This window comes from Agelaius tricolor, unplaced genomic scaffold (assembly GCF_023055355.1).
Source record: "Agelaius tricolor isolate 1412-34295 unplaced genomic scaffold, bAgeTri1.0.p SCAF_9, whole genome shotgun sequence".
In the NCBI taxonomy this organism is placed as follows: domain Eukaryota; kingdom Metazoa; phylum Chordata; class Aves; order Passeriformes; family Icteridae; genus Agelaius; species Agelaius tricolor.
In genome coordinates, this window is record NW_027269269.1 from 8,393,366 (window position 1) to 8,413,342 (window position 19,977).

The window sequence follows — 19,977 nt, forward strand, 5'->3', positions numbered from 1 at the left end:
TTCCACAAACACAAGTGTTTATATTTTTCTCTTCCAGTGGAAAACAACCTTCAGGTTGAGGAAGGAACTTGCCTTTCTCATATTCTTGGTGTTTTCTTTAGCACCAGCTTTTCAGAAGTCATTTTTCATTTCTTCTATTCTATAGAAGCAGAGGCTGCTACTGCATTTTGTGTCAGATGTGTGAGCTTGCACATTCAGTGAAGTAAGATGCTCAACAAGCTGACACATACAGTAGTAACAAAGCAACCATGAAAGAATTTTAATACCTATTCATAAAATTAATTCTGTGACTATTTCTAAAGAACTTGTTACCTTAGAGGGTGTACTCAGTTGTAGCTAATATATCAACACTAAAAAGACTCAGATAACAGAGAAATAATATGCACATTATACATATAATATACATTATACACATTTACATATAGTAAAAAAATATAGAATTCTTAGATTAAAAAAACCAAGTTAAACTGCAGGACAATGTAGATATTGTCACTGCTTATAATTCAATCAGGCCTGGATGTAAAATATACTTTCACTGGTGAAGTCATAATTAATATTATGAATGGAAAGATTACCTGCTGAAACAAGGAAATTCTTTGTACAACAGGAGACGGAAAGTCTTGCTCACATACAGAGCTCTGAGAAAAAGTGCGCCACAGACTTTCATCTTCAAAGCAAAGTGTCTGATAGAGACCTGGGAGAGAAAGCTATAAAACAAATATTGTAGATTTAACTGTAAAGAAGAATAGCCATTTGGGCATTGTATATTTTAATTTATTTCCAAATATCACTATGACCACTACTGTGCGAATCACAAAATTCAATTTTATCCTTGGAGTTAGGGAAGAGTACATTTTAAAATTAACCACTTGTTTACCTATTCCCTGGAAAGACTAAATCTATATTTGCACTCTAACTTTAGTTTTAAACCTTAAGGTTCTTTGATTTTAAACTCTGGGCTTTACTTTTCCTCTAATGATATCAGCTATCTGGTATCAGTAATGGCTTGCTATCAGTGCATGCTACTGATTCACCCAGTTACTCAATTTCTGTTTGTTTGTTTAAACCTCTAACTATTATGCTTGCCACACCATTATTGTGATTATTCCTGATTTCTGATTAAAGAGAAATTAAATAGTGAACTCTGGTTTTAGCAAAAAGCGTTCTTGCCAAAGAGCAGTCAAGGGTTTTTTCCTTGCTGCTGAGCTACATGCAGGAGGAGAAGAGGCTAAGACAGAATTTCAGGACTAATATTTTCCTTTAGTACCCTTCAGGAGCACAGGACTTCAACATTGACCAATGCAAGAAAGAGTTTTTGTTTTAGTTCAGTCTGAGCAGTCACAAACTCTGTAACACCTATAAAGATGTACAGAGAAATCTGATGAGGAGTATATTAATTTTTGAAACAACAGTTTATGGCTTTTAATACAATATGAAGTGATTTGTGAAAGTCATTACACTAGTGAAATCTACAACTAAATATTGTTTGCAATTTTCTTCTATCATCCTATCTATAAAAATTGTAGAACTTGGATAGATTTGCAGTACTTTCTAATCTCAGTAAGATGACAAGTTCACTCACATGCATTGAAATTCATTACAGACAGGGTAGAAATGTTCATGAAAAAGGCTCAGAAAAATGAGATTAAAATAAAAACAATAAAACCCTTTGGTCTTTTTTAGGCAACTATATATTAAGCCATGGTTTCTGGAAGATAGAATAAACAGCTTAAAACAACGAAATATTTTGTTCTGACAAATAGATATCTGAGTATTCAAGCCCAAATTGCTATCTGCTATCTTTATCTTTAAATTTAAAAATTTAAATTTAAATTTAAATTCAAGAGACCACATGTTGTGTACCTTCAAAGATGCTACTGCCCAGACTCGGTCCTGTTCTATCCAAGAGGGAACCTGGTCACGAGCGCTTCTTTGTGAATCCTTATGGAAGCAAGTTATATCACACATGTAAGCTACACAATCTTTTATCAAACACTATATTCAGTAATAATATTGTGAAACCCATGTTTTTTATTAAAAACATTCACAACAGCAATCTTTCTGCCAACTTTTGCTAAGTTCATAAATGGCATAACAAAATATTTACTACCAAAATATTTAAATACGAGACATAATGTTCACATTAACACTTGTTCAGCTACTTGAGCTTGAAAATACTTTACCCATTTAGAGTATCCTTATAATATTCTCAATTCTAAGTAATTTTTTACTAATAACAAGTGACACAAATGACTGGCTATCTGCATAGGCACTCTGAGAAACTGGCTTCAAAAAACAACTCCATTGCACATATTCGCAATCATGAAGACGGCTCTTCACACAAAGAGCCAAACACCACTTCTGAACATCTCTGCACTGGTAATTTGGCAACAGCTTTATTTTTCTGCTCTTTAGATGTTTGGCTTGGAGGAAGTTCTAAGGATGAACAACACTGCTTAAGCTCCAGTGGAATTTCTGTATTCACTATATTATTGTTATCAAAAGATCTTACAGTGCACATTAACCAGTCTGAGGAGTCTCTGCATGGAAATGCATTTGGATGTCTCAAGGAGTGAGCAACTTCAAGAGTAATCTTAAATGCTCAGCAGAGAAAAACAGAAGCTTTCCTGTGAAAGGGTATCTCAGCCATGAGTTACAAAGTCTGAGAAACAAAACTAGGAAATTTGAAAGCAATTGTAGGAATAAATTTGACATGGGTCTGCAGTATACATTCCATTTGGGCTGAAGAGCACACAAGCGCAATCTTTCCAAAACCTATGGATTGTGCCTTAGATAGGGTAGAGGTAAGACTGGTATTAAATTCCATAATACAATCAGATCTCACATTCCTTGAAAATGGCCTACAGCAAGAAATACTTGACAATCACTCAGTTCACAGACATTTAATTGAATTACAGTGACTCCAGACAGATGAAGGGGGACTTCTGCAGTAACACTGAAATGCAAAGCCTGTAGTTGAGCCATCTAATGGCTAGAGAAACTGGATTTCAAGGATCATTTTAGCAACCAGCTGCCTGAGAAAATGTACTTAAAAGTACAACTCATACATGACTCTGGGAGAAGGAGGGATTCAGAAATACCGATTTTAGTTACAAAAGAGGGCTGAAATCCTCCTCAAACATGCAATTTCAAATTGCCATCCTGGTCACAGAAAAAATAAAAGAAAATACACAACAAAGGCAAAAAGATATTCAAATTAAAAAAACTACTCGCCATGTTCAAAAATTCTTTAATAAATTTATATTACTATGTGAACAGTTACATTTTTCTTTAATGTATGAATACAATTAATTAAACAACATAGTAAGAATAAAACTTTAACTTTTCAGGATTAAAGTAAGTGTTCCTTATTTCAAAATATGAAAATAAATATAGCTTACTGATTTTCTGATGGTGTCTCCAATGATCACACCTGTAAAAGTCTCCCATTCCTGGGTGGAATAAATGGACAACTCAGATAAGTCACAAGACACCTTTAGGAACTAAGATTAATATGTAGTAGCATGTAGACAGAGTAGGAAGATAAACAAATTAAATGCTAGATTCTGAAAGAGTTCCAAGACATTTTTTAATGTCTTGCTAGGAGATGCTACCAGAATGTAATTCCTCTTGCAGAATTCAAGCTAAGTGGCTGCAGTGCTTTATAAGAAAAAAAAGCAAAGGGGAAATTCTACACTTTCTCAGCACCCACAGTTCCTACCCAGACTGCCCAACTACAGACTATCAGGAAGCAGCAAATGTGGCTGGCAAGGACACACATCCTGCCTGGTGGGGCATCAGCAGCCCACGCAGAACAGGTAACTATAGAAACCATGACTGAATTTATGTATCATTAAAACTTTTAGACTTTGTATATGTATCCAGGCAGACAATTTTAAATCGTTTCGCCAAGTATTAAAAAGCACTAGAAATTACATAATCCTGTATTTGGAGGTGACAAGAAACAGACCAAAAATTCTTCATAAGTACTGAAATTTTGCATAAATAATATCTATATTCTATGATGAAGATTTTTTCATTAAAGAGAATAGTAACAACAGAAATATAAAAGTACATTGACTAAGAGTAATACTGCTGATACATATCCCAGCGTAATATTTTGCCTCCATCAGTCTCACTGAGTCTTGAAACAGCTCCCTCTTTCATTTACAAACTGATGCTCATCTCCCAGTTACAAAAAAATTGCTTGTGTACACAAAAATGCACGGAGCACTTTTCGGTTTGTGCAATACTGTTATGAAGAAAAGAAGAAGTACAATATACAGGGAATATAAAACTACCTCAGAAAAATCTATACATATTGATTCAGAAAGAGAATGTCCCTACTGAGAACCAAGGAATTCTACAGTATATTGTTGAAGTTGTACTATAAATTCCATATTACTATGCAAAAAAATATTTAAGTGCAGAAGGTTGAATTCTTTTGAGACAGGGAGTTAGAATACTAAATTCTCTAGCAGCGTATTAAACAATTCCTAGCCTCATCACATTAAAAGCTTTAGAAGAAATAATTTTAAAATAATAACCACTTCAGCTTCATTTTCTTCACTAAATATTTTGTACAAGCACACTTCTCTTAACAATTTAATGAAAATAACTTTTACCTTTCAGAGAAATAAAAAAATTATTGGTATTATTTGCCTGTTTTCCCTCTTGAGTATTCAGCTACTGTAGAAATATGCATTATATATAACCTAGATTAAGCTGTCTAAGAGCTGTAATAGCTGATGGAACTGCATGCTAAACAATAGAAACCAACACTTAGGGCTGTACTTTACAAACACGTAAGAAGCCAGGATTTAATTTAGTCAGAAAACTATTTGCAGGTTGCTGCCTTCATGACTTTAGAAACTCAAGAAAGATAAAGCAACGTATTTTCAGAAGCTCAAATAAAATAATAAATATCAAATAGCAAACTTTGGATAATGAAGAGCAGCCAGAATATACTTCTGCTAACAAGATGAGTTATCTTTATGAGGCCACATCATTGCTTTGTCAATCCATATGTCTACAATGAAATTATTTCTTCATTGGAGGGTTCCAAACAACTTGCTTTGAACCTTGTACCTTAAGCTCACATATTCATATAATCAAGTTTCATTACTTCCTTCAAATGTATTATCTGATTTTTACCTTTACCTCTATAATGGACTCTATTGAACTGACATCTACTATCATTTGATGTCTCTTCTGGTCTCCAGCTTCTAGTACAGAAAGCCATAGTTTTGTCTCTCCATTCCATGGAGGTACTTTAGATAATTAAATGTGTCTTGACTCAGGATAATCAGCTGTGTTTAAGCAATTGTATTAAGTCAATTATGCATACTGTTTCACTGCAGGCAGACTTTATAGGATTAATCTGACTACACTACAGACAACTACAACTAAGTCCTACACTTACTGACAAAAAACTTTTTATCTACTTATTTACTCTTCATATTAAGTTTGAGTAAAATACTTGGGGATTTTCTTCTTTAGCACTTACATTCTCTTGAAAAAGCTCAGGGTGCATTCCTCGTACAAAATGTAGAGCAAACATTAGCTGATCAGCCTGAAATAAAAGCAGTAAAATGTATTTATATACTCAGGAAAAGTCCTATTTCTGGTTCTTTTTTATAAGTAACATTTCTTTTAAAAAACACCTCCAATTCCATAGTAATGACTTAGTGACATATATCCTAATACAAAATTTCTACATCCCTTTGCAAATTAGAGACAAAAACTAACTCAAAGTGGGCTGTGGAGTGGAGGGTAAAGAGGTCCCTACTAGGAATTAGAATCAAGTTTTGCAAGGCACTGAAGTTCTCATTTTATCGATAAATATGAACATCATACAACATTGAGAACAAACCACACCATTTAACTTTTTCATCTTCTCAGACAAAGGTCTGCAAGCAAATACGTATCATAACTGCCAATAAGAATGCTCCCTGGATGATCTAGTATCCAAAAATTTGAACAAGAATTGTTTAGAAGAACACTAAGTAGCCTAGACCAAACCAGCTTTGAAACAAATTTAAGCAAATTAAACAGATTTGAACATTTGAACATTTAAACAAATTAAAGAGGAAAGATGGGCCAGTTCAAGTGCTCAGGTAAATTTCTTGGCACCACTTCATTCAGCAGCATTCATGAAGCCTATGTACACATAAATAATAACCACAGACAGACAAAATCCTTCTTTTTAATTCCAACATGCTTCAAAGGGTATGAACTCATATCAACTATACTCTTTATGAAGACATTAGTAAAGCCTCAAGGTCACAGCAGTCTTTTAAAATTTTCATGGACAAAAGGAAGAATTAGCAGTGAATTGTAGATGGTGTGAAGAGTTGATTTCTTCTTCCCATTATTAGAACACAATAGTAAACTGGAGGGACCATTAGTTTGAAGCTGCACAGTTTCAGTAAACACATTTTCAGTATTTTCTAAACTCCAGTCTGATTACACTTAAAATCTTTCCTACTAGAAATCTCTTCTCTGCCTCGCACTTGAACTTTCTACTCTTCTTACATATAAAAATTGCTGCCTTCCATATTCACAAGATATAATGACTTAGTGGTAGGCTTCACATAGTTATGACTTCAAAGACAAACATTAATTATTATGAGACTATTTCATGAGATTCCACTTGGACTTTGATAAACAAAACCCCTTAGAAAGAACTGCTACTCCTATATCCTCAATACAGCATTGCTAGAATGGGGGACAGAGGTAGGAGGTGGTGTAAAATTTTCAAGATCTCTCCATTCTCACAGATCAAACCACAGACTTGCATGATTTGTACTGCTCAAACCATATATGCAGATCTACTATGCTTTCTTCAGCCTGGTACTGTGAGACAAACACCTCCTGTTAAACCTCCTGTTTACTTACACATGAACTGTTATGACAGCTTCATGTGTAAGTAAAAATTAAAACTAAAAATGAAAGGCTTAGTTTCCCTAGGTTTTCAGTAAGAAAGTAAGAAGTGAAAAGACACCTGACTGAAATTAATAAGAAATACGCTAAGAACATTTTTTTGAAGAAGAACAAGAAACAGACAGAAACAAAAAAGGTAGCAGGGAGGTAGCAGGACCTTTGGAAAAGACCATGAAAATAAAAAGGTGAATATCACAATGTAGGACTTTTAGAAACATAGAATCATCTAGGTTGGAAGAGAACTTTGGGATAAACAAGTCCAAACATCAACCTAACAAACCCACTTCTGTTTTCTTTAAAAAAAAAAAATACAAAAAACTCCCAAATAATCACACAAAACCTTATATTTAGGAATGCAAGAAATAAGAGCAAACACAAAATGAGTGCTCAGAAAACTGCGATGCCCATGACTGACTCTGAAGCCAGAATGAGGCAGAGAGGAGAGCTCTGTGGAGAAATGTGCATCAGCAATATCAATTTGGTCATACACTGATTTCAAGTCTTCATTTAGCATGTTAATTATTGATAGTGTAATGTTTTGCATCTATTACACAATACTGCTTATTTGAAGTAGATCAAGTGTCAGCTGCTAAAAGAAAACTTTCAAACCCAGTGCACTGTAGAAAAGCCAGAAAAATACTAACTTACCTTAAACAAACAACGACAAACATATTCATACACTGTGTGCTTCAATGTGCCAATAAGAAGCTTGATTCTTTCCTCAGTATTACCTGAATCCTAAAAAAGAAATTTCAGATTTCAAAAATTCCCATGGAAGTAAAAAACTTTCCACATACTTTGTAAATTTCAGCAAAATGACACAAATAATCTGGACTCTACATGACACAAGTTTTAAAAACATATTAAATTCATCTACAGCTATCAATGATTAAATGGGAAATTTATGTTGAAGTATTAAGAAATTAATATTTTGGCATTGAATATTTTGACTATGAACCTGATCCAACTTTGTGTAGAAGGAGAAATACATTGAGAATGAGAGTATATTTCCTTCTCCTAACATTGATATCATTGAAATCTCATCATTGTCACTTGATAAAAAATTGCTTATTAATTGAATTACTATATTTAACACTACTAAACAAGCATGTTGATCTTAAGTGTAGTTAATAAACTTCTGGTAAAATTTGGCCCAACTGAAAGGAACAATGTAGAAAACAGTACATGTACATTGCCCTTCAAAGCTCACAAATTGAAAAAATAATTCTAACAGGGAAAAGTTTGAAAGATAGGACAAAAGAAGAAAGGGACTGGGGGGTAGGGAGTGTGTTACAGGTAGTATGACTTCTTTTCTACCATGCTGGAATTTGAAGAGATGAGTTTAAGAAGGGCAATTGTGCAACTGATTTGCCTAATACCTTTCCCACGTCTAACAGATTTCGTGGCATGAAAAACTGGATAGAGGAGAAGGAACAAAGAAAGCAAGTAACAAAGGCAAAGCAGAAGTTGAGCTTTAAATAGGTAACATTACAGGCAGGAAAAAAAATTATGGAGGAGTGTGAGAGCAAGAACAAGAAGTTAAAACATCATGTTGTGGAAAAGAAGTAATAGGAACTTCAAAGAGGGCCAGTTCACATAGTCAGAACTGTGTTCCTAGTAATGACTGGAGCTGAAGGAGAGTTGTAATCACAGATGCCAGAACAAAGGGGAATCCAAAGGAAACATGATGAAAGGTTAGTTTGTTTTTACTTTCTAAGTAAAAACAAAGAGAAATATGAAGAAGTTTGGAGATGCTTAATAAAAAGAAATTGCACTATTACTCAGTGTAGGTATTTTGATCTAAGGAGTGAGCTGACAAGGGATAAATCCATTCTTTGCTTCAATAAGAATATACTGGCCTGAGAATACAGAAGAATAAAAAATACATTTTAAACAGGACAGGCTGCAGGCATGCTTATAGACTGTAAAAAGTAGCTATAAAGCTATGACCTTCCTTCAGGTAAATGAATCAGGTAGAAATAGAGGATTTTCTTATTCTACCCCTTGTTGATAAAATTAGCCTTATTAGCATTTCAGATCATTAATTTATTTAAATAAAGCCCTCAGTAAACTTATAAACAGCCTTTGTTTTCCTAATTCACCACAGACAAAGAACAAGCCTGAAATCACAGAGTCACTTGGCTTTCAGATGGTAGAGAAATTCTGTGATTTATATACAATATAATTTAGAAGTCCACGTGCCTGTATTCTGAATATCTAAAGCACAACAGGTCAGCATCACTACTTATTATACACTTCATCATCAGTTATTCTAAGCTTTTTTAAAAAAATGTCCAGAGTGACTAATAAATTCTAAGTATCAAAGCAGATGGACTCCTCTGCAGCATTAGCAGCTTCAGAAGAAGAGCAAATACCTGCTCGCTCTGCAGAGCCCTTTGGAAAAGCCGCAGGAATGCCGCCAAACTAAAGCGGTACATATTATTAATTTTGGACAAGTCAGAGATAATGAAGTACATCTTGCTAGCACTCTCAGCCAAAGGAAGATAGGCATCCCTCTCCTGTGGAGGAAAGCAACATACACATGAAAAAGCCAGGTGCATTACTGCCACCTACTGATTATTGCATAAACATTTACTCAGCCCACCGAGAAAACATTCCTATGACTCTCACGGATTTAGAAAACAGAATCCTTTCCAAGCCTTCAAACTGAGGGATCAGCACTCCAGACTTCAACACTGTATTCAAATTTCCAAATTGGAAGAAAAAAATTTTTATCAAAAAATCCTTTAAATTATAAAGAACACATTGGAGATTAATCCCTTGGGCACTAAGGTCTTTTCCCACCACAGGATACATCCCAAAATTCAATGGGATATTTTAAACTAAACAAATAGAACACAGAAGAAAACTGCAATCTGTCACAAAAACAGGATGTCAGATGAATAGCATCAGCAATGTTCTAAACTTTTCCAATAGCAAGGGGCATATTAAGCAAAAACACCCACATGAACTATAATGTTTGCAATAGTAGATGGCAAAAATAAAGTCAAAACCCATTACTTGCCAAAATTCCTTCAATTCAAACTGGCAGATTTTAAACTGTGTAAGTACTCAGCATATACAAAACAAAGCATTTTAATTACTGAAAATACTGCATGTACTTGCATATCCCAAATATCATTTACCCAAAAAGAACTAATTTAATATGTTCCTCATCCTATAACCCCATGGATATATGTATCTTCTCTAGATAAAAGATCAATATTTTTAGCAGGAGAAAAACAGTACTTTAAAGATTAAAATATTCTTCTACCTTATCAAGGAAACTCTGAAGTCTGGAAGATTCAGCCAGTGATTCTTGGATGAGTGCACTGCTTGCTTTAGTTTGATTTAAAGATTCAATCAGATCCTTATTTTCTAGTATATTGCCTTGTGATGTGGCAAGTGTCTGGAAAAAAGAAAGTCATCTATGTGACATTTAAAAAAAAAAAATCCTCTAAAGTAACCATTTTGGAAGCTATCTTTCTGATCTGTATGTATTTTTGAATCATTGAATGCATCTCAAGAGCTCTCGAAAAATAATGGTTACTCCAAAAACTGAGACATTTTTTAAAGAAGTATGGAAAATACAGCTCAAGAACATATTCCAAAAATCCAGACTGCCATATTCTGAAACATATCAGCAGGCTTTTGAGAATGATTTCTATTACTAGAGTCTTAGGCACTAACATTCCCATGGTAAATACAGATTAGGGTATTTCTTTCTTAACTTCTTATTTAACCTGAAGTTGGCTACTTGTAAAAACTTCCTGTACTCACTCATTCATGAATTCATTTTCCTTCAAAAGCATTCATAGAATTCTCATCTCCAACTGAGATGAATATTCACATTACAACAATTTAAGTTTCATAATCAAAGATCACTTTAAAATCCTTGGGATTGCCCCACATTTTTCCTGAGTTCTCCTCATTAAATTAAATGATTAAGCAATTAATCTCACTTCTAAGAAGTGGGAAAAGCTTGAATAGTTCACTTATATCTAAGGTTTTTTACTAACCTCCAGTAAATACACATCAAGATATTTATTTTGAAAACTGGTTGTTGTCAGTCAAATCAGTTCTGAGCAACCACCTGTAAGATATCATTCTAGAATATTTGGAAGCACAGATTCACCAGTTAGAGTAGTAGAATGCACTTACTTCTCTACCTGAAACAAGTTTAGGAAAAGATCACCTGCTTTTTCAGATAGTCCAGTTCATCCATGAGGAATCATACTGTGAGCTATGAGCCAGCACCCATGTCATTCCTCTGAGGCTTTTAGAAGGAAATCAGTAAAGTACTTCATAGAGAATGGAAATGTTGCCTTAAGATTAACTTAAATTTAGGTAGACCTCATCCAACATTGACTTCTTTGATAACAAAGTCCACCTGCCAGTCTCCACTGAGCCTTAGGTTTCTTTCTTCAGGGTCAAAGAGTATCCTGATTTCAGGATATTTGCTAACAAGAATTCCAAAATTCAAATCAACCTTGCTGTTACTACTTGGATGCTTTTTGTTGCAGATATCTTAGGCATCAACTTCTTTAAGTTTTGTACTTGATAATTCAGATCAGATAAATGAATAAGATTTTTGAGTTCCAAGATTCCATAAAAAGTGTGTTCTTAAGTGAAATTTGCTTTCTTGTATCTCTGAACCCTCAGCTTCTGGTAGACAATAAGGTGTTAAAATGCTCAAATCTGGATATGGAATTTTATTGGAGAGCAAGTTTCCCTCTTCCTGTAAAAGAAATCTGCCCCATCAGAGTTTTAAGAAAGGGCTGACCTTAGTATTTGAGAATAGGGAGTTCAATAGGGACAGTGAATGTGTGGAAATTCAAATCACACAAAATAATTATGTACAAAATTCTAAAACGGAGCTATTAATCATAGAATTATGATTGGATGGGACCATTTAGTTCCAACTCCCCTACCATAGGCAGGGATGACCCTCACTACATAAGGTTGCTCAAAGCTTCATCTAAACTGGCCTTGAGAGGAGGCATCTCCAAGTTCTCTGGGGAACCTGTTCCCAGAGGTTCCCAGAGGAACTGATGCCTTACCACCCTCCCATCAGAGAATTTCCTTGTAATATCTAAACTAAACCTACCCTCTTTAAAAGCCATTCCTCCCTTGGCCTGTCACTGCACATCCTTGTAATAAGCCCCTCTCCAGCTTTCTTGTGGGCCAGTGTAATCTGCAAAACTATTATTTTATGCTAATCCATTGCACTCAATGCTGCAAAGTTCTGTGACTTAGCTACAGACTGAGGGGTTTAGGGCACCAGGTCAATCTCCCTGCATCTCTGACCTTTCAGAAAGACAGGATTCTAGGATCCATTCTTACAAGCATGAAGTACAATTTCTGTGAAATCCATGGCTAGAAATAATCAAATAAAAACAGTCCTTCCTTGGAAGCTACCTTTTTTTTATAGAGGTGAACATCTGTTTCTGAGCATAATTACTTTCAATAAAATAAAAAGATGAACAGAAAATTGAGAACTTTAATTTTAAATGCTAGACAGGGAGTGTTGACTGTCAAGAATATTACAACTCGTTGCTAATAGGAAACAATTGTAGAGGTTTAAAATTTTAAATGTCTCTCTCAGCAATCTTTCCATTTTCTAGAGGGATTTTTTTCATTATTTTCACAACACAGGATCATTTCTCAACTTGAGAAAGAATCATTTGATACGATTCACAGGCTCAAAAATGTGGCTTTTTTAAAAACTCATAATTTCAAAATGAAGTAGTATAATTTTTAATAAAGTTTTCTCTTCTTGGTGTGTTAAAATTACTGAAATTTCTAATCAACTTAAATCAGCCTAAACCTATCTCACCAAATTAATAAATTTATCTATGAAACTGCTAAATGTATTGAGTACTACAGTTTCATAATAGACATACCTTCTTATCTACTCTATTCTTCCAACAGATCCAGGCAAATAATGCCTTTTTTTTTTCTAATCAAAAATCCTGACAGCTCATTATTCCAACACTTCCAGCATCTCCATTCAAACACACAATAATGTGATTATCATCTTATTGGACTAACAGATATTAAAGAGGTAAATTTGTTTTACCTCCAAAAGAGAATCCTCAAGTTTAGCTAACTGTATCTTCTTATCTTCTTCCTGTTGTAACAGCTTTGTCTTCTGCTCTTCCAAATCAGGCTTTTCATGCTGAATTGTTAAAGCCAAAAGCTAAAAACAAAGAGATAAAACAAAAAGAAAGTTTTTAGGTTTGGTTTTTTTTTTTTTTTGCATTTCCACTTCAAGAGGGGTCAGTTTTCATGGATACATTGCATGATGCCAATTCCATACCTCCAGAGGAAGAAGGAAATCCATATGGTTATCTATGCTTCACATTTTGAATTATAGCTTACTTATCAACATCTTATCTGCATCTCATTCTAAGCCCCTTGTTAGTGTAGAAAAACTTGTTTCATACCAAATAAGGAGGGGATTTTCTTCCCTTAATTAATCTCTTTCTTTTTTTTGCTTTCTTCCATTTGTATGTTACATTTTGATTCCTAGACTTTATAGATAAAACCTCAACAGCTACTAGCATTTTAAAGGAAATAAAATACACAGTATTTTGGTTTCACTACACTTTTTTCTGTACACAAATGTACTTTGTGTACAGTACTTTGATGATACCAGCATTATTCTCTAAGTAGGACACTGGAGAGCTGTAACAGAAATGTTTCCATGGTACCATAAATGCATCTTGAACAGAAAGCGAAGGCTTAGTAATTAATCTGTTGCAACTGAAGTCAATGAGAACATTTTCATTTTCTCTACTGGACTCACTCCTTGTTTCCAAAGTACATAAAAATTTTACTATTTTACTTGTGAGCTTGAAAATACCTCCATAATCATTAACGCAAACTGCACCGTAGGGCTCATTCCAGGTGCTGGATACAGCTATGCATGTTCACTATACATACACTGGTTTTATTCTAAATGCCTACCTGCCCTCTTAAACCACTTGCTGTTGTGGTAAAGTTTACTTCTGTAACAATAGAAGAAGCATCAGGTGGAATGAAGGGATTTGGGTTCCTTGTTGATAGAAAAAGACGGAACTCTTCATTATAATCTATCATTTTTTCACCTATTTGTACGGCATAACGGGGTCCTGTAAACAACAAACAGATATAACACTCATTCTGATTGGAACATTTTATAATTATCTGAAAACAATGGTATTTGTGTGATACTTTATGATCAATGGATCTAAATATATTTTACAATATGTATTTATAAATTGATTGGAAAAAAATACAAATTCAAAAAATTTAAAGAACACATCCTAACCTGCATTGTTAAGAGACAGAAAATTAATAACATAGCAATAATATAGGAAATTACCTAGTAAGAATATTTAATACACCTGAGTAGTTTAATTATCCTTACCCGGAACACAAGGCATCAAGGACAAAAATGCATTTGAAGAAAAAGTAATACTAACAAATTTTTGAAACCTTCAGACCACGAATAGGAGACAAAACACCACAGAAGATGACCTTGAGAATCCCACTTATGTGTAAGAATTTTGCCATAATTTAAACATATTCCTTTACCTTTAAATATTGGTCTGTACTCTATACTAGCCATAATTATATAATTATATATTGGCTAATTAAGATGGTTCAATATTTCCTCATCCAAACCCATTACATTTAATATCTGGTTCTGTTATATTTATTTGTAGAATGTTGATGTTGCTGTATAATCATAATTCTATTAAGATACTATTTTCTACAATAACTGTTAGAGAGGAAGTCAGTGAAACTAAAAATGATGGAATATCTAGACAGCAGAATGAAAGAAAAATATTCAATCAGAAATATCCCATATTGTATTATTATAAATATTTAATATTTAATTTAATCATATTTAATTTAATCATATTAGGAAAGAAACAAGTGATTTAATAAATAACTGATGTCATGGTCTCAGTCTGTTTATACTCCTCATACTTCTCAATATGTCTGTTACAGAATAAAACTACATGTACAGTCCCCTCCACCCCTCTTCCATAACAGGTTTCCATTCCAGCAGGGTTAGAAAAGAATAGACTCAGAAAATTACATGATTAGATTAAGATTTTGCCTCCTGATACTGAAAAACAAGTAAGAACAGAATTATAAGTTGAAAAGTGAAAATTTCCATTCCAGAAAACTTTCCAAGATGGCAAACTTAGGTGCTTCTCTATTTTTAGCACTGGATGCAGATCAGAAATATAAATCTCTTGCTAAAACACTGGTAGAGATGAAAATCACACACCAATTTTCCTTCTATGCCAAAGATCAGAGTAAATTTTAACACTATGTTATAAAAACGTCAAACAGAAAATGGAAGCTGTACAAAGACGAATTTACTGCAGGATATAGATTCACATTTTTTCTTAACATTTCATTCCAAGTAATAGAGAGATGTACAGTCATCACAAGCAAAATAATGTAGACAGGTCCCTACACCCATATTTTGACAAAAAGAAGGAGTGTATGCTTGCTTATAAAGGGATGGAAAAGACTCAAACAGTGACCCATTCTTCCTTTTCCAACAACAGCTCTTCAGTTTGGACCTGCACAGACCTGGCATTAACATAGCTCATTAAAAAGCAAAAGAGGACATCTGAGTGTTATGAGCAATTTTCCTGAACAAACTATTATATTTGAATTTAATCTGCTTTCTCCACAGTTCTGCAGCCACAGTCATCTTTCATACCGTATCTCATTATCTCTCCAAAATTCAGCAGAAGTTAGAGGGGCAAAAAAAAATTGTTACAGTGTTCTACCTAACCCTCCATAGATCCCTCAAATCACTACTTTGGTTCCATTCTTTTAATGAGAATAAACAAGCAGGTGCATCTGTAATGGAAGACTGATTTAAAATAACACATTCTTTTCCCTAAACAGACCTTTCTTATATTGGTGATAAATGTATATATGAATCCTATGGTATTTGCATTTATTTTTAACATGTACTTACATTTGAAGAATTACTGCTAGCTCACACATCATTAGATCTCAGTAGTAGATGAAATGACAGCAAAAAAATAGTCTTGAGCTATTTTTAGTACCCAAAGTTCATACAGTAAATTACATGGCACATACTGAGGAATGACCACTTGAGGCAGAAATACAATTACAAAGGATAATACAAATCTATTTTAGTTACTGTAATTTAGAAAGTACTTAAAACACACATTGCTGTTTTAATTCACTAAGTTCTCTTCATATAATTTCAAAATATGTAACATAATTCAACAAAATTTATGCTGAGATACTTGCATAATTACAATTTATTTTTGCCAAACTCTCATCATAATTTTTCATATTAAAAAAAAATTATTTAAAGCACCTAAGTCCAAAGCAGTCATACAAACAGTTAGGTAGAACACATTATCTGTGTTCAATAAACAGATATTATATTGCAAAACCTAAACATTGTGATTTTTCACTTTTCTTGCATTGGTTAAGGGACTCCTTTCACGGAATTCCACCATTTTGCTGATCTCTATGACCCTTTCCATTCCAAGGGCACATCAGAAGACCTGTGTTGTCTTCTTTAGGTTCAGAGAAATCCAAGAGAAGCAGGAACATCAACATTCTAAACCTTTGATTTCTAACTGCACTAACAGTTGTGTAACTTCTGGTTTATTTAAGGCCTAAGTTTCCAATTAAAACTATGTATTTGAAATCATCACTGGAAATCAACTTAAAATTTAAATTTTTAGGAGTCTATAAAAACACATTTTTATAACTTCAATTTAATACTTTTAATTTACTTTTAAATAACTTTCAATTTAGTGCTTTCCTGTATTTTTTCACTTACTAAATAAGAACACATCTCCAACTTCATGCACTGAAGGGTTAGTAGCAGGTTAATAATACAAAGGAAGAAAACTACACAGTATAAATGTCTTCAGAAAAATCAAGTTTTATATAAATAGATCTAAACTACAAAAGTTTTTAGCAAGCATATGCAAAGATCTTGGTGATTTACCTTGAGCAGTAAGATCTTTCCTTAGCAATGGGTAAAGCACAGGTTCCACTCCATCCATTTCCTGTATAATAAGTGTCTTCCCAAATCTCACTGCCAGCTCAAGAGCAGTTAGGAAGTTGCTGTCCTGGATAAACAGAAACACATTCCTTTGATTCACGCTTTTTTAAAAAATGCAAAGACTTCAGAATGAGTAGGAAGGCATTACACCAAATAATCCAAATCTAAAAATCAGTAGTATAGATGAAAAATCCTTTAGAGGCATATGGTATTTCAGGGTTTAGCCACAAATGTTTAGTTTAAATCAACTTGATCTACTGATCAAGAAAACCTATTTAACATGCCTAGATCTTCCAGTGCTGCAACAGAAGAGAGCAGGTTTACTGTCATGTTTGCCAGGTGCACCTGGAAGTCCTGGCCATGTCTCTTATCTCAGATATTAATATGTAGCTATGTCTCAAAACTGAATCAAGCACAGGATTCACATTATTAAGAGGTCTACAGGCAGTCTTTTGTTGCACACAGGTGTTTAAACATGCATGTGGTGCTTATGATCCCATTAGTCAATAGAGATCCTGGACAATTTAGGCAACAGAGGCTGAAAGGTAATCAGGACAATCAGCTAGCAGGACAAACTATCAATTACCCAAGATATGTTATCTACTGCCATCAGAGAGTATCTACAAGGGTTCCACAGAGCCAGTAGGGATCTGTGGAAGACTTATATGCTGTTGAAGCAATATTTTGAGGCCAGGTGGGGTACAATAAGGGACTTCTCAATAGCACCAGATGCCTGCCTGCGTGTGTGCAACTGAGCTGCACCTCACTACTCAGGGAAACAGTTAGAGGTACACAATGAATTTCAGGTACCCTAATCTGCAACTGAAATCAAATTTACTCTTTCCAATGTAGATAATACATCACAACAATCACAGGGAATTAAGTGTATATATACTCCTGAAATCCAGTGAACTGCAACCAAGTATCCAAAGGACCTCTCTACTTGAAAATCCTTTCTATCTTCTTCTCATCAGGGAATATGACATTCTCAGAGAGTAGGACAAGGAGGCAAACTTGTAGAAATAATAACAGATATTGACTCTCCAATTTTAAATAACCTAGAACTCTGTGGGGAATTGTATGCTTCACACAATATAAACTGATTTTTGTTGAATTCTATCACAAACTTTTAAACACTACTTTGTAAAATCTGGAATAGAGAAAGCTCAAACAGAAAAGACCAAGAGTAAATACTGCACCTGTTGGTTGATAACTTCCAAACGTGATTCCTTCAAATGTGTCTTCAGCCATTCAGTAGCCCGGAAAGAAGGGTCTATCAAAAATGGGCACACTTTACTCTAGGGAAAAAAATACAAATATATTTATTAAAATTTATTTTAAGAATAAAATTGATTTTTTTTATTTCCCCAAACTAATGGAATATGTATTTTCAAATATTTTTTAATTAACAAACTGTTTAGAGAAACTATAACAGACTAGAAAATTTATGTCTTTCATTTTATCTCTTCCTTAAAAAAACAAGGAGACCACCCAAATCCAAAATTCTCAGATCTTTGTCCTGCTGAAGTTAGGCAGTTCTTCACCTTCCCTTAAAAACAGGAGTCTCTATTCAATGAGTATAATCTACAGCTTTTATTATTCACAGCTGCTTTTAAACTTAGAAGAATTATTAATTTTCCTTTTTGTTCCTCTGGTGGGAAAAGGTACAATACTTCTGGGTTTGGACCTCAATGCAGTTTAGAAATAATCATGAATACAAGTATATTGCAGGCACAAAGCTACACTCAACTCAGTCCAGTACATCCATGTCTCTCTTGTGCTGTGGATCACACAACTGGACCCAGGTGTGGCCTCACCAGTGCTGAGTGAAGGGGAGGGATCAGCTCCCTCACCTGCTGCCAATACTTTGTCTAAAGCTGTCCAGGATACCATTGGCCTTCTCCTTGGCAAGGGCCCATAACTGTCTCATGGGCTACCTGGTGTCTACCAGGACCACCAGGTCCTTTTCTGCAAATCAGCTTTGCAACTGGTTGGTCCTCAAAACATGCTGGTACATGAGGTTGTTACTGTCCAGGTGTAGGAATGCGTAATTCCCCTTCCTGAACTTCATGAGGTTCCTGTCAGCTCATTTCTCCAGTCTATCAAGGACCCTCTGGGTCTCAGTCTTACCCTCTTGTGTATCAAAGACTCAGTCATAGAATGGCTTGGGTTGGAAGGTCCCTCAAATATCACCTAGTTCCAACACCCCTGCCAAGGGCAGCAATGCTACTCACTACATCAGGTTGCCCATGGTTCCAATGCAACCTGACTTTGAGCACTTCCAGTGATGGAGCATCCACAGCTTCTCTGGACAACCTGTGCCACTGCTTCGCTACACTCTTAAGTGAAGAAATTTTTTCTTAACATCGAATCTAAATCTCTCCTCATTTAGTTTATAACCATTCCTCCTTCTCCTCTTATTATCTGCACTTGAAAAGACTTGTTCTCCCTCTCTCCTCTAAGTCCTCTTTAAGTACTGAAAGGCTGCAGTGAGGTGTCCCCAGAGCCTTCTCTACTCCAGGCTGTAAAACCCCAGCTCTCTCAGCCTGTCCTCATAGCAGACATGCTCCAGCCATCAGGCCATCTTGGTGCATCAGCTATGTCTCCCAGTTTTGTGTCAGCAAACTTGCTGAAGGTCCAAACATGTATTTTCAACAATTCTGTGGTTCAGTCTGATAGAAAAGCATTTCCAACTTTGGAATACTGGAATTCAATCTAAAACAAGCCCCAAACTAAGTAGTTACACAGATCTCAAACTGAAAGACAGGGGAACATGATGAGTATTCAAGCACAAATGGCTGAGAACTGTACTGTAGATCACACCGGCAAAATATCATGTCAAATTTCAGCTTTATGAGGATGTACACAAGGAAAATTATTTTCCTTGATTGAGTGTTTCAAAAACCTCTTTACACATGGTGAGATTTTTAAGAGCTCAATCTATTCAACTAATGAAAAAGATCAAAATA

General features: G+C 34.6%; 1 protein-coding gene across 2 annotated transcripts in view; it reads right to left on the minus strand.

Annotated features, from left to right (window-relative positions):
- DYNC2H1 (dynein cytoplasmic 2 heavy chain 1) overlaps window positions 1–19,977 on the minus strand; it is a 143,720-nt gene that overhangs the window by 66,980 nt on the left and 56,763 nt on the right. For both annotated transcript variants that reach the window (XM_071434190.1, XM_071434189.1), the window contains exons 64-74: window positions 18,208–18,306; window positions 16,952–17,075; window positions 13,912–14,075; window positions 13,022–13,141; window positions 10,217–10,351; window positions 9,318–9,461; window positions 7,591–7,680; window positions 5,507–5,572; window positions 3,402–3,452; window positions 1,864–1,941; window positions 576–707 (exon numbers count right to left, since the gene is read on the minus strand). In XM_071434190.1, the coding sequence (XP_071290291.1) occupies window positions 576–707; window positions 1,864–1,941; window positions 3,402–3,452; window positions 5,507–5,572; window positions 7,591–7,680; window positions 9,318–9,461; window positions 10,217–10,351; window positions 13,022–13,141; window positions 13,912–14,075; window positions 16,952–17,075; window positions 18,208–18,306 (1,203 nt within the window). The remainder of the gene's footprint in view (window positions 1–575; window positions 708–1,863; window positions 1,942–3,401; window positions 3,453–5,506; window positions 5,573–7,590; window positions 7,681–9,317; window positions 9,462–10,216; window positions 10,352–13,021; window positions 13,142–13,911; window positions 14,076–16,951; window positions 17,076–18,207; window positions 18,307–19,977) is intronic.